Source organism: Ranitomeya variabilis, chromosome 4, assembly GCF_051348905.1.
Source record: "Ranitomeya variabilis isolate aRanVar5 chromosome 4, aRanVar5.hap1, whole genome shotgun sequence".
In the NCBI taxonomy this organism is placed as follows: Eukaryota; Metazoa; Chordata; class Amphibia; order Anura; family Dendrobatidae; genus Ranitomeya; species Ranitomeya variabilis.
In genome coordinates, this window is record NC_135235.1 from 216,981,225 (window position 1) to 217,004,563 (window position 23,339).

A 23,339-nucleotide genomic window follows, 5' to 3' on the forward strand; every position below is an offset into this window, starting at 1 on the left:
GTCACAGACAAAATAAACTTAGGCTGCAAATTACCAATAGCGACAGGACTAACAACCTTTGTTAGGCGTTTAGAGCATGCTGAGATAACATGTGTAGAATCACCACAGTAAAAACACAACCCATTCTGACGTCTATGATTTTGCCGTTCGGTTCTAGTCTGAATTCTATCAAATTTGATTGAGTCAGGTGTCCGTTCAGACAACACCGCCAGAGGATTAGCAGATTTGCGCTCCCGCAAACGCCGATCAATCTGGATGGCCAGAGCCATAGAATCATTCAGACTTGTAGGAATGGGAAAACCCACCATCACATTCTTAATGGCTTCAGAAAGGCCATTTCTGAAATTTGCGGCCAGAGCACACTCATTCCAGTGAGTAAGCACGGACCATTTCCAAAATTTTGGGAAAACACTTCAGCTTCATCCTGGCCCTGAGAGATAGCCAGCAACGCTTTTTCTGCCTGAATTTCAAGATTGGGCTCCTCATAAAGCAATCCGAGCGCCAGAAAAAACGCATCAATATTTGCCAATGCCGGATCTCTTGGCGCCAATGAGAAAGCCCAATCCTGAGGGTCGCCACGCAAGAAGGAGATAACAATTTTAACTTGCTGAGCTGAGTCTCCAGACGAACGAGGTCTCAAAGATAGAAACAATTTACAATTATTCCTAAAATTTCCAAATTTAAATCGATCTCCAGAGAACAGCTCAGGAATAGGTATCTTAGGCTCTGACATAGGACTACTAGTAACAAAATCCTGAATGCCCTGCACTCGTGCAGCAAGCTGATCCACACTAGTAATCAGAGTCTGAACATTCATGTCTGCAGCAGAGCTTCAAGCCACTCAGAGAAAAAGGGGAGGAAGAAAAAAAAAAAAACTCAGAACTTCTTTTCTTTTAATCTCGCTTCTGCAATTCACTTTTAGGCCTGGAATACTGTTATGATCCTAGTGGTAAAGGATCTCAGGAGTTCCAGCTAAGTCCGCAAACACAAAAACCAGCTCATAGGGAGGTGGTAACTTGGCTGACCACATACCTGATCCTAGCACAACAACTAGAAGCAGCCGGGGAACGTACCTACGTTGGTTCTAGACGTCTCGCACCAGCCGGAGAACTAACTAACCCTTTCAGAGAAAATAAGACCTCACTTGCCTCAAGAGAAAAGACCCCAAAGTTATTATACAAGCCCCCAACAAATAATAACGGTGAGGTAAGAAGAAAAGACAAATGTAAGAATGAACTAGATTCAGCAAAGAGAGGCCCACTAAATAATAGCAGAAAATAGGAAGTGGACTTATGCGGTCAGCAAAAACCCTACAAAAATATCCACGCTGAATATCCAAGAACCCCCGCACCGACTAACGGTGTGGGGGGAGAATATCAGCCCCCTTGAGCTTCCAGCAAAATCAGGAATCACATTTTGAACAATGCTGAAACAAAATAAGAGCAAGCAAATAAACAAAAATAAGAAAGCGGAACTTAGCTTATCTTGCAAAAATCAGGAGACCAGGAGTCAGGAGAAAACAGACATAGACTGATTACATCGATTCCAGGCACTAGACTGAGTTTCCAGGAAGTCTAAATAGGAACACCCAAGGCCAAACGAACCAGGTGAGTACCAACCTGGGGGAAAACAATCCAAGTGCCATACCGCTAGTGACCACAAGAGGGAGCCAAGAAATATAGTTCACAACAGCACCCCCAGGTAACCGGTTGCTGCAGTGATGTTGCCTTCCCTTCGGGGGAGGGTGATGTAACACTAGGAGGCAAGAGGGGATTCTTTCTATCAGGTAATCAGAGATATAAAACCCCGTGGCTACAGGGTTTAGGAGAGGGGAAAAAGACGAGAAACAGGGCGCAGATATAAGTGCAGATTATTTAGTTCAACTCAATTTTCAAAGACTAAAATGCTCACCTTTGGTGTGGCTTGTATCATAGCGTATCGACCTTTGTGGTCTGAATGAGATGCCTTGTCTCCCTGATATGCAGCTATAGTCTGGATACAACGGATCTCTCAGCCAGGAGACCGTGGAGTAAAATTCAGAAAAAAAAAAAGGGTTCATCCAGTCTGTTCAGCGCTCCCAGGAAACAGGCACCAGGCAGAGGTATTACAAATCTTCAGTAATTTATTAAAATAAAAGACAATATATAGAACCGTAAGGTAAGGCACTTACATTCAACACATCTGAATCTAGGCCAGGAGGGGGAGCTCAGAACCCGGATTCAGGGGAGCGTACCTTAGCTTTATGCATCCTGGTTTGGAGGAGGAGTCAGTCAGTCTGAGAGAGGAGAGTAGAAGGACGTCTGGAGCAAACGTGGGGGCCGAGCAACCACGAGGGAGCTGCTACCCCTGGAAAGAGAAGCCAATGGAGAGTTGAATTGTAGAGGAGCTTAGAGGAAAGTAGTATAGAGGAGGAAAGGGCTCAGGAGGGGAACAGTGGAAAGACACCCTCAGAGTCAGAGCGCAGAAGCCGGGTACCGGGAGCCCGAGGTCGTGTTGTTCTCCTGGAAGCGTGTCAGAACCGGAGGGCAAAGCACTATATGTCAATTGCCCGTAACAAGTCTGAGGTGAAGCAGTGACCATGAGAGCCGGGTCATTTAAGATATCCTATAAGAAGGCTCAAACTCCCTATCGTACAGACATCTGTCTTAGGACAGGAGGAAGGGGACTTGCACTGAGCTTTAAGCAGCAGGGACCTAATTAAACGGCGCTAGAAGGAAAGGCTTACAGACTTCACCTGGTAAAGGGATCTCTTATTGCCTCCAAGCCAGCCGGACGACAGCTACCCTGTACTTGGTACCCTGGACTGAGGACTACTACTACCATCAGTAAACCTGGTAAAGACTTGCAAAACTGTGTTGTCGTTCTTTGTGCATTTATTGGCTTACACCATCTTGCCATATACCTGGGAAGCCCTGGGGACCCCGCTTCACCTGTGGGAAACGTTACCATCTTGCTGCAACAAATCACCCCAGAAGACCCCTTTAAGCAGCATCGGTCCCTACTGACCAAACACCACAGGTGGTGTCACGAACATAGACATTACAAATTCCCCTTAAAGACCTTTTCCCTTTAATTGCACATCCAGGGCCACGGACCGGGTCGCAGCCACCGTGACATCCCCTTTAAGACCAGACCCGGCACCGAGTTCCCCACTGCCCAGGTGGGGCGATCCAGGCCTCTTGGATCCTGGCTGCTCCATGACAACATATCAGCTCTTGTTCTTCCAGGCTCCTCTGTTGATGGGGCGTGACTGCCGACGTCATGCTAAGCGACAGCTGGCTCCCCCCAGCTAGGAAGCGGGGAGCCGGCAGTCAATAGGAATGATGTCAACAGTTACACCCTGTCAGCAGAGTAGAACAGATGAGAAGCCACTGTGGAAGCTGCTGAATCGTCAGCAGGAGCAGTCTGTGACCACTCTGCGCTGGCAGAATTTGGCAGTTACCTGCCTGTTTAGTTCTGCTGGTCCATAGTCATGAAATGTAATAGTCCCATATAACCCCTTAGTGTTTTTCTATATCTATGAGAAAAGTGGTGAATAAAAAAGCAATCAGTAATTTGAAAATATCTTTATTTGTTATCCAAACATAAAAAAACACAGAAAATATTCTCTCTTTTTATGGAAAAGATATTTGAACAATGATTTCTATTTGTTAAAAAAAAAATGCCTCCCCAAAAATATTGCATATCCCCAAATTCTAATGCCGCTGCAGCCCTGCGTTGACTAGTGAGCGGGCACATGATGCGCAAGATCATCAGATCAGTGGATGGATGTTTTTCACTTTTAGTTTCATCGTGATGGTTTTAGTTTTGATTATTGCACCTATAAATGTCTCCAGCCCGAGACAGAAGCCAAAGGAATCCGGAATCGTAAGTGATATGCTTGAAGGTTGCGCAAAAATCTAGAAGAGTCCACACTGTGCCAGTTGGGTTATTGGCAGAGATACCATCCCTAAAAAAAAGAGAATCAGTGGTGATACAGATATGGAGCAGAGCAACACAGTTCAATATGTACACGGAAGAGAAATTCTAACGGGTTTCACGTCAATAACATGTATGAATTCTACAGAGCTCCCCTAGGATAAAACATATTTGTGAGACTAATGGACAACTTTATGGTCCTCTCCATCTTTCCTATTATCAGTGGAGGTCTGAACAGAAGTCTTATGTCCTCTATAAATGGGGCACAAGTGGTAAGAGTGGGAAGACCATTGTAAGCTCTTGGTGTTCTCTTATACTGTTTCGACCTCTGTTATGTTCAAAAAGTTGTGAAAGTTTACTACAAAAAATAGGGTAGTGCCAAGTGACTAGAATGCTCCACATGGAAACATGATATGGTTCTCGGTGATATCAGTAAGTATCAATTTTAATGGATATCTGTACTCCTCAGAGAAAGAAGAATACAAATGGGGGAGAGGGGTGCAAATGGTATTGGCTTAGTACAGTAATAGAGTCAAGCACTCACCTTCTGAAAGCATTTCCAGCCTCGTTGACCCCATAGACAAATCCATCGGTGCTGACTTCCAACATGAGGAGTCTGCCATCAACCTGCAGCCATTGACTTCCTACACACGCATCAGGGCTCACATTTTGACGGAAAAAGATATTGTTGTCGCCGTTAACACCCCAGCAACCGGCAGAACCGCAGCTGTAATATTTCAGTTTTCCATCCACAGGGCTAAATGACACCAATGAAGCCTTTGAAGTTACACAACTCTGTTTCAAGCAATAAACGCTGTTGTCAGCGTTTACTCCAACCAGGAACTGATTACCACCGGCGTCCACCTGCTTCAAGAGTCCTGTAGATATCAAGAACGGAAAGAACACTTGTTACATACAGGATGCAAGACAACTATGGTTTCACACGTAAATTATTCCTCAAGCGTTGTCATCCTATGTTACTACACACAAATAAGACCCAATGACCTAAAGCTCTTGTCCTGTTGAGAAAACCCATTGTCACATACTTTATTAAGAAATGTTGTGGTTTAGAGGGGTCCTCCATTCAGAATCCCAATCTCTTGGCCATGGTGAAAAGTGGATTCAAAAAGTTTCTCTCGCTGTGTAAAACCTTGTCCAACATTACATACCCAACCTTCGGCTTCTTTTCTCTTTGACACTGGGTTTTAGTACAGATTACATCATTGAAAATACATGGACGGTCAGTCAAGATGACTGTTGGCCAACTAAGCATTCGGCAGACACCTATCTAGTAAGCATTGCCACTAGACACATAGACATCTTGACAATGTAATGTGGACACATCTCACCTGTTACAGACTGCCATTGATTGTTTTGAAGTTTGAAGACAACACTGGCATTATTCACTCCCCAGACTCCAGCCGGTCCTACCGACACATGAATGAGCTGCCCAGGAACTTGTTGTAAGCTACTGGTCACCAAGAAGATGTTTCCGTCATCATTCACACCATACACTTGTCCAGCACCAGCATCAATCTGTTTTAGTTTTCCAGGTATTTGAGTACATTGAAAATCTGGAGAGAAAAAAAGATCACAAAAAGTTCAATTAGTTTGTATGTTTACTCTCCTGTAGTGTGAACACGAGTTATCATTTAGACAAGTTTTTGGAACACAGACTAGGATGTCCAAGGTAAGACACATCTCCTAATTTCTTGACTGTTTGCTCACAACCTCCTTTCCCCCAATGGGCTCCAGCCACAGTCCACAAGATCAACCCTCAGGGACAAAATAATGACAGTGAGGTACAATAACACTTTTTGCGATCTGGTAATTGACCTTTAATTATGTTGGATGCAATAAAAGAAGACAATATCATTTAGCTAAGACTAGCAAACCCCCCCCCCATGAAATTCAAGAAAAATACATTAATAGATGGATCTCATCAGCTTGCAGCAACCACAAAAAGTTAGGTTGTTTCCCACATCAGAGCATTGACTGCTCAGATTGGAAGACCTCAACTGACCACTAGACTGCCCACCAAAATGACCACTGGGCCAACCACTGGGTTGACCACTGGGCCAACCACCAGGCTTCCCGAGTTGAGATAACTGACTCAAATATGCCTTCTAAGCATTTAGCTCAGAGCGTCGGGCAGGGTCTTCAGATCTGAGCATGGTCAGTGATTCATGGACGGTACAATGGATAAAAACCCTAAAAGTGTCAGATGCAAACTTTTGACATCTATAGGACCTTTTTTGGGGGTCTGCAAACCATATAAATCAGCAAGGATCTTATCCAAACTTATATATAGGAACTTTCTGGATATTACAGGCTACCAAGATCCGAAGGATCCATCTACAGTTGCCTACAAACTAGCTGGGGAAAGCCACAGCCAAAGGATCCCACCTGTATGGTGTTGAATATTATTTAGCTCTTGGTTAGCCCAACTGCATATATATGAACTTGTATATGGCTCCTATCCTCCACAAAAAAAAGTCCTTTCTCTATTATGGACTACCGGTCTAAATTACATAAACTATTAAATAACTAATCATATTTTTTTTAAATAAAAAAAGGATCATTAGTGCACATGTCATATAAATGGTCAGTACTCTTCTACATCAATGGGAGTCAGACATGGAGGTAGAGAAATGGTCAAAGGAGAAGAAGGTCTTACCGGCAGCAATATAAGAGGCTCCTGAGCAGAACAGGATCAGTCCGAGGATGAAGCTCATGGTGACTGGAGATGGAGTCAGGGAATGTCATAAGCTACAAACTCCATCCTATTTATACAGGACCCCGACTCCTCCTTACACTGCAAACACCTTACTAATGGTCAGAATTTCAGGGAAGGAGATAATGATCTGCTCCTTAACTGAGTCTGTGTTGATTTCTTGGTAAACATCATGAAGAATGGAAAAACGTATTTCTCTATCCATAGAACACCAGAATAAAGACCCATACACATTGACATTTTTTTAAATTAGTTTTATGTGTGTTTATTTGTGTAAGGGGCTTTGACTTTTTTTTTTAGAACTTCATAAAATTAGTATTTTATTTTGTACTCTATGATTTTTTTCATTTATTTTACAAATTATGTCATTTATTGAATGTTTTATGGAAATGCAAAAAAAGTTTAAAAAACTGCAACAAAGTTTTCCCTTAGAGGTTGAACTTTTTGGTGCAGTGTAAAAACTGAAATTAAAATCTGTAGAAGGAAACCTTCCTAAAATGGATTGCATTTGTTTGTAAAATAAATTCCTGAACCAATGAAAAACACATCAAGGTCAGACTAGCCTAATTAGAGTATCTAACATCCCCTGGTAAGTCTAGCTCCTGGCACAAAAATGGACCCCAATTTGGAGGTGACTTTGGAGCAATCAGTGGCCACTATACTCTATTTTTCTATGGGATGTTTCACAAATAACGATTAGATCTTATTGATGATATATCCGGTGTCCTGTGTATACAATGTTCCCAAAAAAATTTTTTAAAAAACTAACCGAATAATTTCTAAATTAGTTCACAATTTCCCAAAATTTACAGATTCTACCAAATCCAAATGATTGGATATTTCAAGTCTTCTGAATCAAGTAAAAAGATGTCCACAGCCAGAACCATTCTGCTAGTTCTAAATTGGACTTGTAGGGAAAAAATATATATCATACTTACCTCCCTCCTCAGTTCCTCTCTGGAGCTTACTGGTTTGCTAACATACCCACTTCCTCCATTTCGGCTCTGGTCTCCTCTTCACTCCACGTTGCTCCATGTAATCAAATTGTGAGGCACATATTATGATATCAGAACATTCATAGAAACCTAACCGGTGCTGGAGGCATTGGTCAAGAGGAGACCAGCGTGTACAGTGAATCTAAGTAAGCCATCACTGGAAGCATTGGTAAAAAGGAGACGAGAGTGCGGATTGACACACTGGGTCTAAGAAAGCCATCGCTGGAGGCATTGGTGAAAAGGGGACCAGAGTGCGAAGCCATCGCTGGAGGCATTGGTGAAGAGGAGACCAGAGTGGGGAATGGGTTTAAGAAAGCAATCACTGGAAATATTGATGAAGAGGCTACCAAAGTATGGACTGGTTCTAAGAAAGCCATCACTGGAGGCATTGGTGAAGAGGGGACCACAGTGCAGAATGGGACTAAGAAAGCCATCGCTGGAAGCATTGGTGAAGAGGAGACCAGAGTGAAGAGTGGGTCTAAGAAATCCATAGCTGGAGGCATTGTTGAGGAGGAGACTAGAGTGCGGAGTGGGTCTAAGAAAGCCATCACTGGAGGCATTGGTGAATAGGAGACCAGAGTGGGAAATGGGTTTAAAAAAGCAATCAATGGAGATATTGGTGAAGAGGATACCAAAATATGGACTGGTTCTAAGAAAGCCATCACTGGAGGCATTAATGAAGAGAGGACCAAAGTGCAAGAGTGACCAACTGGGTCTAAGAAAACCATTGTGGAGGAGAACATGAAACCAGAATGCATAGTGGATCTAAGAAAGCCATAGCTGGTGGCATTGATGAGCAGATCAAAGTGCAGAGTGGATCTAAGAAAGCCATCACTGGAGGCATTTGTGAAGTGGGGACCAGAGTGTGGAGTGGGTCTAAGAAAGCCATAGGAGAAACGGCGGAAGAGACAAATGAGGGAATGGTGATTATGATAGTTTATTGTCTTTTAAGCCCTTTCCTGGTCCATCCATTTATTAATCTTCGTGGTCGGAAGACTTCAGAACATAATAAACAATTTTTTTTGCTATTAGGGCAATTTCAGTTGTATCGAATAAATTTGATACAAATTAAATTTCCTAGTTGAATAATGAGAGAATTCTATGAATTTAAATTTTGGCACATTTGATCATCTCTAATTACAATTATGAAATAAAAGTGACCATGCAGAAGTTCTGTGCCAATGAACGGTCGTGCCTGACGCGGGCCTTAGGTCTGCAATCCTTGTATATAGATTTGGCTCTAATGGGATGCCTTTCAGCATTATGTTATCATGTGTGATTACATGGTCAAGTCCTTAGCGGAACAAGGAAAAAAATACTGTATATGAAAAAGTTAAATTAAATATTTTAAAATATGAAAAAGCCTTTTCATAATAAAAAATATCAAAATCAATAACGAAAAAATGTATGGAATAGATATCAGTGACCGTTGACTCAAACTCTAAAACTCTAAAACCAATTAACAGAAAATAGAAGAGTTACGACCATCAGAACTTGCTCACCCGAAATCGAAAAAAGTTTGGTATTGACAAAATAATCGCAGTAAAAACAAAATGCAAAAAAACCCCTAACATTGTAGAATTGATGTTTGTCTAAAGTCCCCTAAAAAAAAAAAATGTAAAATGTCTTCGATCTTTAATGGGCCTAATTCATCATTTGCTCTTTTTTATTAATCACTTTTCTTTTTTTTATCTTGTAGTATTCAATGACATTTTTGGACCAAATTCTTAAAAATAGTTCATGTGGTTAATTATTATTGTAGAATATATATATATATATACATATATATATATATATATACAGTATATAGAATTGTTTTTACTTTTTTGCACTTTTTTAAAGAATAAAAAGTTGTCTGTAAAGCTAAAATGCCACGAAATTTGTGCAAAAATTACCAACATAACTAAAATCACTCCATGGCAGAGGTTTGCGCAAAAATTTAGGACCCTTTTTAAAATTTTTAAACTAGACACAAACATCTGTACAACAAAATTCACGTCAACATTTAAAACCTTAAAAAACCCAAAATAAGCAAATGCTTCAGAAAACAGCAATTTTGCATATTTTTTTTTCGGAAGTTTCTTTTTGTGCTTTTTTTCTGCCGCATCTTGAAGCAATTTAAATTTTTGTTTTACTTTTTTTAAGTACATTAAGCAATAAAACTCATTTTTTTTAAGGCAAACAAAGCTTTTTGTGACAACATCAGACAAAAGAAAACTTTCTCTATTATCCATCAATGTTGACCCCACAAACAAACTTTTTTTTCACATACGTGATATACTGATTGATAAAACTGGATAAATCCAAATTTTTCACCAGATTCTGTTTTTTTTGCTTTATTGATAAGATGTAATGATGCATTTTATCTCTTGGACCTTAAGGGATCAATGTAGGAGTCACCGAAGTGTTTGTAGAGGGATGTCATCCATCTCTCTTGCCTTTTGTTCCTTACCTGATAAGATGACTTTAGAAGTCATTATCTCAGGGGCAAATATTTAAAACCTTCTTAGTCTACGTTCACATTTGCGGTCTGCGCCGCAGCGTCGGGCGCCGCAGCGTCGCCGCATGCATCATGCGCCCCTATATTTAACATGGGGGCGCATGGACATGCGTCGCACTTGCGTTTTTTGCGTCCGGGCGCAGAGGACGCAGCAAGTTGCATTTTTGCTGCGTCCAAAATCAATCAAAAAAAGGACGCATGCGGCGCAAAACGCAGCGTTGTGGATGCGTTTTGCTGCGTTTTTGTTTGCGTTGTGCGTTGCGGCGCCGACGCTGCGGCACACAACGCAAATGTGAACGTAGCCTTATTGTTGACCTTACAGTATTCCTCCTAATCTGTCATCTTAGGCAGCTTTGCCTCTGGATATTGCTCTTCTATCCCACCTTGATGTGAAGGTCCATCCTTGAAGGCACACAATCCATTAGTGATGTCAGATGTCACACATGGATGACGCATTTCGAACCACGCTGGATAAGCTGTGATTAAGAACCATTTTGGTTTGAAGCGCGTCATCCATGTGATTTTATTCACCCCCTCCTTCATTTTTCTATTATGTTTTTAAAGTTTTTGGAATAAATGTGAAATTTTAATCCTTCATTGGGATTGCTGGATTTACATATTCTGGATGTGACATCCCGATCCCTCCTTAAACAGGGGTCTACAGAACCAAACCTTCAGGGCCATCAACCCAATTGGGTCCACAAGTTCAGTTTTTGTTGACCCATGGAATATCCTTAATATGTACAGTTACATCCCTGGTACAAAATGCTCCTCTGAATTAGACCTTACCGGTACGAATATTTATATCCAAACTAACCATGTTTAATGAATGCTCGTTGGTCATTAATGACCGAGAAATGTAAAGTGAACCTGTCATCAGCTTTTCCCAGTCTATACTAAAGCCACCACGTTTAATGCCTCTTTTGCCAAGGTGCTTCAACCTGTATAAAAGCCCCCAACTCCCTCTGCATATCCCCGAAAAATACATTTTAGAATTTCACCATAAGGCACGGTCCGATGGGCATTGCTGGTCTTGCTCGGCTTCTACTTTACCGGTGCATACAGCTTCCTCCTGCCTTGACTGATGTAGATGATACCATGCACACAATGCCACCAATCTCCCTTCGGCGTAGTAAAGCACAGACCTGCGCAGGTGCACGTTGCCCTACCCTGTAATGTGCATGTGCCCAGGAGAGGACAGAGCAAGCGCCGATGGCCCGGAAAAGCCGACGCTTCGACGTTACAGCACGTTGCTCTTCCTTAGCTAGGCAAAGTGAAACGTGCCTCCGCAGGTCTGTACCTCAACTGTGCGGAAGGCAGATTGGCAGGGGAAAGGTGACTGTAGGGATAGAGGAGGTGCCAAGGAAGACAACAAATCCCATCGGAACGGATCTCGCCATATGGTGGAATTATAAAGAGTATTATTTGGATATGACTGACAGCTGAGCTCGTCCTTATCGGGAAGTTTGGCCGACATGAGTTAATGGGCGGCTTTGATAGGACAACTTGATCTAACACAAGCACATTCTCCAGATCACCGGAGCCCAAGTTGTGTTCTGTTTTATTCAAAGACCAATGTTCCTGGATTCATCTTTTACAATTTTGGCGCAAAGTCAAAAATGGGCTTTTTTTGCTGTCATGTATAATTTTTTGCAACTTTTCGAGCAATTTATTTAAAAAATTTTGCAACTTTTTTAATTAAGCGAGGAAAGTCTCTTTAGGCGTGGGGAACTGGAGGGGAGGTGAATCAAATTTTGCCACTTTTTAAAAAGTCACAACTGATGAATCAACTGAAAAATATCTGGAATTGCTAAACTCTGGCTACAAAGTGAAAAAATTAAGAATCAGGTGGGCACATGTAAAATATATTTTAAAAAAAAGTTCAATAAAAATAATGAATTGTGAGCAAAAAAAGGTGCAAAATATACAAAACTAGATGAAAATCAGCAGCAATGGCAATGATGAATCAATTCAAAACCCAAATGTTTTACTTTCTAAAACTTCCTGACGTCAACCTATGATTTTTTGCAATGTACATGGCCACCAACTGGAACTAGTACAATGCGGTCCATGTATGAACTGATATGTGGAGACTCGGGTCATGCAGACAACAAAGGAAAGCTGAACATGGAGATCGAAAAGATAATGATGTTGGGTAGTAGAAGACAAAGGTGGTCTGATAAGGGTCTCATCACAAGAGACACTTTGGAGATATCCACATTTCTGTCCCATTCATGTAATTTCTCTGTGTCTGCTGTCACGTATCTAATGATGTCTGTGTGGTAAAATACCTTGAAAAACATGAAAAAAGGGAATGTGATGAGGGCACAGGTAAAATGAAGGTCAAAAACCAGCAGATAAATGCAAAAGAGATAAGGTTCTGATCGCAAGTCCAATTGTTATTTCCATTTTTGGATCATAAAAACGGAAACACATTGATCAGACATCAGATCCGAGTAAAGAAGTCTAGAGGCCAGATCTGAGTAAGATTAGTTGAGAGATCAAATCCGAATAAAGAAGCCAAGCGACTAAATCTGAGTAAAGGAATAGAGAGACCAGATCTGAGTAAAGTAGTCAGGAGGCCAGATCTGGGTAAAGGAGCCGAGAGACCAGATCCGAATAAAGGAGCCAAGAGACCAGATCCAAATAAAGGAGCTAAGAGACCAGATCTGAGTAAAGTAGTCAGGAGGCCAGATCTGGGTAAAGGAGCTGAAAAATCAGATCTGAATAAAGGAGTGTAGAGACCAGATCTGAGTAAAGTAGTCAGGAGGCCAGATCCGGGTAAACGAGTCGAGAGACCAGATCCGAGTAAAGAAATCGAGAGACAAGATCTGAGCAAAGGAGTTGAGAGACCAGATGCAAGTAAAGGAGTTGAGTGGCCAGATCTGAGTACAGGATCTGACAGACCAGATCCGGGAAAATGAGTCAAGAGGCCAGATCCAGGAAAATGAGTCGATAGGTCAGATCTGAGTAAAGCAGTTAAGAGACCAGATCAGAGTAAAGGAGCCGAGAGACCAGATCAGAGTAAAGGAGTCGAGAGACCAGATACAGGTAAAGGAGTCGAGAGATCAGATCCAGGTAAAGGAGTCTAGAGACTAGATCCACGTAAAAGAATCGAGAGACCAAATCCGGGTAAAAGGAATCGAGAGAACAGATTCGGGTAAAGGAGTCAAGAGACCAGAATCTGAGTAAAGAAATTGAGAGGCCAGATTCAGGTAAAGGAGTCAAGAGACCAGATCAGAGTAAAAGGGTCGAGAGGCCAGATCCGGGTAAAATAATTGAGAGACCAAATCCAGGTAAAGGAATCGAGAGAACAGATCCGAGTAAAGAAATTGAGACCAGATTTGGGTAAAAGAGTCGAGAAGACAGATCCATGTACAGGATCTGGCAGACCTACGGTTTATCCAAAAGAACACAAATAAGGACCATATGGAACCTGTCATGTGCAAAAATGCTATTTACCTGCAGGTATGGGGTAAATCCAGAGGTAAATAGCATTAAAGTGCTTCCTGCTGAAGCACAGGTGCCAAGAGGAGATGAGCTTATATCCTCCCAGGAGTCGCTCATGCTCGATCATTGTTGTGGCACACTTAGCCGCTGCTGTCATCGCTCGCTATACTCTGAGTGTGACTGTAATCACTTTGATAATATGATAATAATAATCTTTATTTTTATATAGCGCTAACATATTTCGCAGCGCTTTACAGTTTGCACACATTATCGCTGTCCCCAATGGGGCTCACAATCTAAATTCCCTATCAGTATGTCTTTGGAATGTGGGAGGAAACCTGAGACCCGGGAGGAAACCCACGCAAACACGGGGAGGACATACAAACTCCTTGCAGATGTTGTCCTTGGTGGGATTTGAACCCAGGACTCCAGCGCTGCAATGCTAACCACTGAGCCACCATGCTGCCCGTGTATGTGCAGACCGAACTGTCAATCGAAGTGCCGGAGAGTGATTACATCCGTGCACCAACCAGTGATTGAAAGCAAGCGTCTCCTGGGTGGATATAAGTTCATTGCCTACCAGCAGTCGCGCTTTTGGAGGCCAGGTGGCATTTTAATGCTATTTACCTGTGGATTAACCCTATATCTGCATAATTAATGTTTTTGTATATGACCGGCTGCAATGATACCCATGGGACTGCTCCCTTATAAGAGCCCTGCCCCAGGCACCCTTCTTCTCGCACAATAAGAAACCTGTTCCCCCACCATAATGATATGTACCAATTAAGATAGCAAAAAAGAGTCTGTGGCTATAATGATCTAGAATAACAAGTGTTCCAACCTTTTGCCTAGATGGCCCTCTTTGTAGGACAGGGGCTGCTATTGATTGGCAATAGTTATGCACTTAGGGTCAGGGAAGGGAGAAAAAGAGGAAAAAACAAATATAATATCCATATGCTCCTAGATCCTAAATCTTCTCCATCTTCTTACAAATACAGTGTGTTCCTTAAACTTCCACTAAATGGTTCCTCTGTGTCAAACCGATAGGAAAAGACGGGTAAACTTTACCCCAAAGTAAACTTTCAGAAGTTGGAGTAAGCGGCGGTCAAAGACTCTGATATAGCTGAGAAGATTCTAAAGAGTTGGGAAAACTAAAGGAGATAATTATTAAAAGTTTTCTGGTTACAGAAATCTCCTGTCTTCAGTTGCAGTTTATTTTTTGTGGAGAGTTCACCGATTGCCTGCAGCGCTGTTGATGTGGTATCAGCGCTGCAGACAATAGCAGATGCCGAAACTCAACGCTGAACCTGCAGAGGTTGACTAAAGCCAGCGTTTGATTTTTTTTAAACTGAAGCCAAATAAGAGGGGTTTTCTGATATATCTGGATGCTGGTTTATTTGTATATACCGTATATATATATATATATATATATATATATATATATATATATATATATTAAGAGACGACTGCAAAATGTTCAGTTAGTTTGATTTTTCTCTTTATAGGTATATTTTGGAGTAAAATGTAAATTGTTATTTTATTCTATAAACTACTGACAATATGTCTCCGAAATTCCAAGCAATAATTTTTGTAGTTTTTTTCTGACAAAGAAAAATGGTCAAAATTAAAAAAAACAACAAAAGTGCTTTCAGACCTCAAATAATGCAAAGAAAACAAGTTTATAATCATTTAGAAACAACAATCCTAATGTTTTAACTCAGGAAGAGTTCAGAAATCAATATTTGGTGGAATAACCACTATGGTTGTCAGTGCCGGCTTGCTGTGAGCGCCACCCTGTGGTCACGCTTATAGCAATGCATTAATTCTGCTACATAGAGGTGATCTGATCATCGCCTCTATGTAGCAGAGCCGATAAGGCTATGGCAGTTTCTAGTCACCCATGGAGGCTATTGAAGCATGGCAAAAGTAAAAAAAAAAAGTTTTTAAAAATATAAAAAAATGTAAAACAATATAATTGTTCAAATCACCCCCCTTTCGCCCATTCAAAATAATACAATAAAAATAAAATCAAACCCACGTATATTTGGTATTGCCGCGTTCAGAATCGCCCGATCTCAATAAAAAAAGGATTAACCTGATTGCTAAATGGCGTAGCGACAAAAAAGTCAAAACACCAAAATTACATTTTTTGGGTCGCCGCAACATTGCATTAAAATGTAATAATGGGCTACCAAAAGAATGTATCTGCACCAAAATGGTATCATTAAAAACGTCAGCTCGGCACGCAAAACATAAGCCCTCACCCGACCCCAGGTCATGAAAAATGGAGATGCTACGGGTATCGGAAAATGGCGCAATTTTTTTAAACAAAGTTTGGATTTTTTTTCACCACTTAAGTAAAAAATAACCTAGACATGTTTGGTGTCTATGAACTCGTACTGACCTGGAGAATCATAATGGCAGGTCAGTTTTAGCATTTAGTGAACCTAGCAAAAAAGCCAAACAAAAAACAAGTGTGGGATTGCACTTTTTTTGCAATTTCACCACACTTGGAATTTTTTTCCCCGTTTTCTAGTACACGACATGGTAAAACCAATGGTGTCATTCAAAAGTGCAACTCGTCCCTCAAAACATAATCCCTCACATGGCCATATTGACAGAAAAATAAAAAAGTTATGTCTCTGGGAAGGAGGGGAGTGAAAAACGAAAACGCAAAACCGAAAAAAGCTCCGGGGGTTAAAGGGTTAAAATCTACTTAAAAGCTTTTCCATGTCTTGGATTCCATTTTTCTTTAGCAAGTTTTATAACATATTTAATAAACTTTATACATGTCATTTAAGAAAAAAAAAACAACAACCAAAAACCCAATACACAAAATAAAAATAGTAAATTAGTAAAGGCAAGGAAATTCACCTTCGTAATTAAATTTATAGCACTAATGTAACAAAAATGAATTAAGCGGGCATTGTAGATTGTGAGCCCTCTCAACTCCTGTACCAGTCGTGACTTGTATTGTTTAAGATTATTGTACCTGCTTTTTATTATGTACACCCCTTTTCACATGTAAAGCTCCATGGAATATATGGCGCTATAATAGTAAATAATAATAATAATATTTTGATTCTCTACAAACAAAGAGCAAAAAATCTACCTTTTCCATCACTTGTATTGCAGATTTTTTTTTGTAGCATTTTTTTAATGGATTTATTTTTATATAATGCATTCAATAAACTTTATATAAAAACGTATAATAAGAATAAAACCAAGACAAAAATAAATACAGTAAATACAACAGGTTAAACTAATACTAGATTAAAGGTAAATTAATATATTCACATAATAAAACACTAATGTAAACAAATAAGTTGCTGAAATTAAGTTAAAATAAAGTAAAAGAAAAATACTCTAAAGGCCCCGTCACACATAGCGAGATCGCTAGCGAGATCGCTGCTGAGTCACAAGTTTTGTGACGCAACAGCGACCTCAGTAGCGATCTCGCTATGTGTGACACGTACCAGCGATCAGGCCCCTGCTGCGAGATCGCTGGTCGTGTCGGAATGGCCTGGGCCGTTTTTTGATCGTTGAGGTCCCGCTGACATCGCTGAATCGGTGTGTGTGACACCGATCCAGCGATGTCTTCACTGGTAACCAGGGTAAACATCGGGTTACTAAGCGCAGGGCCGCGCTTAGTAACCCGATGTTTACCCTGGTTACCCAAAAAAACAAACAGTACATACTCACCATCTGATGTCCGTCAGGTCCCTTGCCGTCTGCTTCCCACACTGACTGAGCGCCGCAAAGTGAAAGTACAGCACAGCGGTGACGTCACCGCTGCGCTCTGCTCTCACTGTACGGCCGGATCTCAGTCAGAGCAGGAAGCAGACGGCAAGGGACCTGACGGACATCAGATGGTGAGTATGTACTGTTTGTTTTTTTGGGTAACCAGGGTAAACATCGGGTTACTAAGCGCGGCCCTGCGCTTAGTTACTCGATGTTTACCCTGGTTACAAGCGAACACATCGCTGGATCGCTGTCACACACACCGATCCAACGATGTCAGCGGGTGATCAAGGGACGAAAGAAAGTTCCAAACGATCTGCTACGACGTACGATTCTCAGCAGGGTCCCTGATCGCTGCTGCGTATCAGACACAGCGATATCGTATGGATATCACTGGAACGTCACGGATCGTACCGTCGTAGTGACAAAAGTGCCACTGTGAGACGGTACCCTTAGTGAGGTGGTTGTAGTTAAGGAGGAGCCGGGGGGTCTTGTACAAATAGGATTGAGTTTACAGCCCAGGACATTCCCTGACTCCATCTCCGGTCACCATGAGCTTCATCCTCAGCCTGATCCTGTTGTGCGCAGGAGCCACTACTTTTGCCCTTGGTAAGACCTTCCTCTTCCATTGCTCAATCTTATTCTTTTTTCCATTATTAACCAAGCTTGAGGTTGCATTTGTTATACCCTTGTGTTTTTGGATTGTATCTTTTCTCCTATCTACCCCTGTAATAGTTGGGATCATCTCATAATAATTTTAAAACCTCTCTTAAGTCCCTCCATACACATTCGACTAAGGTCGGGTGAACCTGCCGATATTAGTGGCTTGGCTGGAAGTCTAATACCTTTGGGGTCCAACCCACGTTCCCCCGAAAGGTCGGCAGAGATAATGATCCAACATGTCCAATTTTGGACTGTCAATCCCTTAGTTCTTGGTGGGATAAGTTGCTGCCGTAGGAGACTCAGAACATAGAGAATGTAGGAACACTCCTGTGCATGAAAGAGAAGAGATGGCTGCCGGCCAAAAGAATTGTTGGACCATTGTTTGTCCAACAACTCTCTCTCCCGAGTTCCCCTTATCTCTTGGAGAGGATTGATCCATTGGAAATCCGATGTGTCAAATCCTTCTCTCCCTCAATATAATCAAATGACCACCAGACACATCACACTGTTGGCCAATCTTAATGGATATAGGGGCCTTTAGAGTACCATAAGGACCTTTCTTGTCCTTTCCAGACACTAGCGTACTCCAAGGACTATAGTGTGACAGTCCCAACATACAACTCCACATATCTCTTATCTAGACTGGGTCATACTTGAGCCCACCAGAAGAAATTATTTATTAGGGCCCAACTTCTATCTATACGGAACAGGAGTGCGTAATTTGTATAATATTTATGATTTTTTTCAAAATATTTTTGTTTTCTAGATTACCAATGTGTCCTGATACCAGGAAACCTAAAACAGATCGATGCCGGTGCCGGACAAGTGTGGGGAGTTAATGATGCCGGACAGATCTTCAACTATGTCAATGGCATTTGGCAGCAAGTTCCCGGGCAGCTCATTCATGTGTCTGTCGGACCAGCTGGAGTCTGGGGGGTCAATAACGATAGTACTGCAGCGCCCCAGAGTCCTGGTCGTTGCAGTACTGTGGCTCCGCCGCTAAGGGGGGCTATGGTACGTCTGATGGCACTGAAGGAGTTCATCTGACCAGGTATCACATACACCAATACATTTCACAGTCTGGCCTCCAGGGGGAGCTAAGGGTTCTATTCATTAGGCCACTCCTCACAGTCTGGTAAAACTGGGGGTTAGGAAGGAAGTTAGAGAGAAGCTGACTGGGTTGGAACCAGGCAACACCTTGTGGCAGAGGGTGTTGTAGGGGAAGATTCAGTAGGGTCCCTGTCAGGGGTGGGATCCTGACAGAGGCCTGGCAATCAGAGAGAAAGCTACGGGACCGCGCCTGCACTTCATAGCGGCGGTGTCCTAAGAAAGGACAAGAAGCGAGATTTATTGTGCTGAGTGAGAAACGAGATCAATGCAACTAGGAGAATACCAGTAGGAGTCGTGCTGTTAGACCGAGGCAACATCCTACTGAGGCGTAACTAACCGGTGGCCGGAACGCCGAGAAAGTACAGGGCTCTAAGCATTACTTCAAACCAACGGCAGGGCAGAGAGCTATAGGCTGGCTGTCTCACCTACATCACCTACGCAGACATAGGGGGCAACTTGTGGAGAGGGGCGACTCTAGGGTCCCGGAAGAGCTCCGAGCCTTCCCGTCATACGGGTGCGTCCTACCATAAGATCTGGGGGACGAGAAGAAGAAGAAGAACATCAGAATCGAGTTGTGAGGGAACACGAGAAACAGACACAACAGTTGTGGGGACTATCCCGTAAGCACAGCAGGGGAGGACCACAACACATAAGCGCTAGAAGGAAGGCACAGATTTCCACCTGAGAAGGGAACTCTGGAGGTGCCATCGGACCGGCCGGACTTGCGCAGCCCGGCTAACCATATTCCGGACTGAGGACCCAGAAGCCTTCAGTAAAGAGGTAAAGAGATTGCAACCTGGTGTCCTCGTTACTTACTGCACCGCACCACCACCACCATCCACACCTATTATTTGGAGCGCCCCTCAGCAGGGTCACGGACCGGGCCTAGCCACCGTGACAACCCCCAGAGCAGAGACTCAGAGGCCCGGTACCGGGTATTTTTTTCAAATATTTTGCCAGATGGAGGGCAATTGAATTTTTTCAAATATTTTGTGATTTTACTGAAATTAGAGGATCGAAAAATGGGCTTCAAAAAAGAAATTGATATTCAATTTGACAGTCACCTGTTCCTTTGCCACAGTCCTTAAACTGGTCCTCCATCAAGCTCCAGCTGTTGTTTTTCACTTCACCTTGAGGTGACGCCTTAGCTCTGTGCAGGGCCTTCCAGTGCTGAGTAGTCCTCCTCTGATGTCTTGGTGTGTTCTTCACCTGACTAAACCACGTCCACAAGTAATGAATGTTGTGATGTTGGAAGTCAAATCAACACCGGAAACACCGACACAGAGTGAAAGTCAAGTAGAGAACTTCAGGCACTGAAGGACGATTCCAGACAGAGCTGTGAAAAGGACAGGAGGGGTCATTGGTGGCGAGATCGGTTTATTATGCATTGGGGTAAGGAACATCATATATTGATGGAAATCAAATTTACTGACCAAAATCGAGCAAACTGCTGAAATCAAATTGTTTGCGTTCCCATTTTTTTTTGCATGAAGTGGCTTTTTCCCCAATCAGCTGCAACTTGATTTCAACTGGCGTCCAAGAACAAGTCAACAGAGACTTTTGGGGGGTTACAAAAATGCTGAGGATGTTCGAAACTCTGTTTTTCTGTCTTGAGGGACTTTTTTGTATTATGCATTACCCAATATATTATAGCTCTTCTAATACCCCTCCCCATTTATCTACAGGTTCCTTGAGGCAGGTGGATGCCGGTGGCAATCAGTACCTTGGTGGAGTGAATGCCCAGAACAATATCTTTTGCCTGATGCAGAATTGCACTGTCTCAAGGTCTTCGATCATGACATTCTATCCTCTTGAAGGCTCTCTGAAATATTACAGCTGTGGACCATATGGCTGTTGGGGTGTCAACAGCAACGAAAATGTCTTTTACCGTGAATTTGTGACCCCCGATTCATGCCAGGGTGTTAAATGGCAGCCTCTGCAGGGCAGTCTGAGCATGCTTGAGGTTGGACCTGATGGCTCCGTCTTTGGTGTCAACTCAGCTGGAGTTATATACAAGAGGTAAGGAAGGGATCACATGCTAGATAATGGGGTAACATCCTACCACTCCACGTCAGAGTCGTGGAAGCGGAGATCTGGGAAGCTGTTTGGTAGGAAAGTATCACACAAAGCTTTCTTGTACAATGTGTTGAGTCAACCACACTTTTTGCAGAGATCTCCTTCTCCCACTCCATAATCAGGTCTATGACCCCCGCTGTCCCATCGTTTGCTCAGTGGTTAGCACTGTTGCTTTGTAGTGTTTGGGTCCTGAGTTCAGAACCCACCAAGGAGAAAATCTAGAAGGCGTTTGTATGGTCTCCCAGAGTTTGGTGGGTATCCTCCGAGTTTGGTGGGTTTCCTCTGAGTTTGTTGAGTTTCCTCTGAGTTTGGTGACTTCCTCCGAGTTTGGTGGGTTTCCTCCGAGAGTTTGGCGAGTTTCCTCTGAGTTTTGTGGGTTTCCTCCGAGCTTGGTGGGTTTCCTCCAAGTTTGGTGAGTTTCCTCTGAGTTTGGTGGGTTTCCTCTGAGTTTGGTGGGTTTCCTCCGAGAGTTTGGCGAGTTTCCTCTGGGTTTTGTGGGTTTCCTCCGAGTTTGGTGGGTTTCCCCTGAGTTTGGTGGGTTTCCTCCGAATTTGGTGGGTTACCTCCGAGTTTGGTGGGTTTCCTATGAGTTCTCTAATTCCTTCCAACACTCGAAAGACTGGTAGGAAATGTAGATAATGAGCCCTGATGTGGACATTGATGATGACGCCTGTACAGCGCTGTGGAATATCATGGCGCTATATAAGCAAGTGAAATAATAAATGGAACATTTTAGCAATAACATTTGAACCCTTTGTTCCATATCACCACAAATCCTAACAATTTATTTGTTCTTTCTTCCAGGATCGGCGTCTTTGATAAGGCCCCCTATGGCACAGTGTGGTACTGCGTGGACGAGTGTGCCAAAGTCAAACATGTCACCTATGATGCCGGATTTCTTTGGGCCTTGTCTCAAAACGGAGATATTTATAAATGCACTGAAGAAAATTAGTCCAATTTATTTTTTTTACGGAACATGCAATGATTCCATGAGAGTCACAGAAGGAAGTGGTGAACAATAAAGTTTTTGCTTTTTTTAGTAACTTTTTACTCCTTTTGTTTGATCGTCAACTATAACATGATTTGAAGAGATATTAAAACCTGCTGCTTTTTTCATCAAACAGCGACACTCTCACCCGTGGGCCGTGTCTGGTATTGCAGCACAGCTCCATTCACGTCAACCGGGATGAGCTAGACACAACATATCTGCTTCTAGAAAAAAAAGCACTTATATAAATAAATCCCTTTTAGGTAAGCAAACAGAGTCGACTGAATTTTTTTTTTTTTAACACTTTGCTCAGAGTAAATATCTGATCTCCACCTTTGGGAAACATTTTTAATTTTTTTTTTTTTACTTAAATGTATGTTTTGGGGTTAAAAATAATTTTTCCAATTCGATTTTATAAAAATAAAAAAGTCACCTGTTTACTTTAAAAGACTCTTTGTTTGCTACGCATTTAACGTTTAACGTCAGAAATCAGCTGATAACGTCCAAAAAAAGACTGTTATAAACTGCTATTATAGACCTGAGCTCACTGACTGTTTCTCAGTTATCTCGTTCTGCAGTCAGCAATAGACAGTGCAGTACAGAGATCATAGAAGGCAAACGCTGCAACACTGTTCATGAAAAAAATTATTTCGAGCCAAAAACACATGCATTTAAGGAAAAAAAAATCCTCAGAGGTGAACAACACCTTTAAGATTTACTCCATGTAAACACTTATGGAGATTTCCCATACATAAAGCCATATGTGTATTATGGATATTTACTAGCAGAAATATTACAGGACGCTTTATATTGAGCCCGACGCTAGCGTTGTCTCCGCCGCACAACGGGGGCAGCGGATGCATTTTTCCAGCGCATCCGCTGCCCCATTGTGAGGTGCGGGGAAGTGCGTGGAGGTGGGGGCGGAGTTCCGGCCACGCATGCGCGGTCGGAAAAAGCGGACCGTCGGGAGCAAAAAACGTTACATGTAACGTTTTTTGCTCCCGACGGTCCGCCACAACACGGCGCAACCGTCGTACGACGGTTGCGACGTGTGTCAATGCGTCGCAAATGCGTCGCTAATGTTAGTCAATGCAGAAAAAACGCATCCTGCAAGCACTTTTGCAGGATGCGTTTTTTCGGCAAAACGACGCATTTGCGACGTAT

The 23,339-nt window shown here is 42.4% G+C and overlaps 2 protein-coding genes across 2 annotated transcripts; one reads left to right on the top strand and one right to left on the bottom strand.

The window, feature by feature from the left end:
• Positions 1–3,551: 3,551 nt before the first annotated feature.
• Positions 3,552–6,660, bottom strand: LOC143768650 (fish-egg lectin-like). The gene is made up of 4 exons (XM_077257295.1): positions 6,596–6,660; positions 5,268–5,492; positions 4,463–4,796; positions 3,552–3,949 (listed from the first exon to the last, which is right to left on the bottom strand). Exons 1-4 carry the CDS (start codon positions 6,651–6,653, stop codon positions 3,802–3,804), a joined length of 765 nt encoding a protein of 254 aa, XP_077113410.1. The 5' UTR covers positions 6,654–6,660; the 3' UTR covers positions 3,552–3,801.
• Positions 6,661–8,399: 1,739 nt separating this feature from the next.
• LOC143767787 (fish-egg lectin-like) lies at positions 8,400–22,804 on the top strand. Its single transcript, XM_077256307.1, has 7 exons — positions 8,400–8,570; positions 9,114–9,169; positions 10,802–10,938; positions 12,665–12,847; positions 18,768–18,950; positions 20,797–21,130; positions 21,992–22,804. The coding sequence occupies exons 1-7, from the start codon at positions 8,400–8,402 to the stop codon at positions 22,137–22,139; spliced, it is 1,212 nt and encodes a 403-aa protein (XP_077112422.1). The 3' UTR covers positions 22,140–22,804.
• Positions 22,805–23,339: the final 535 nt, after the last annotated feature.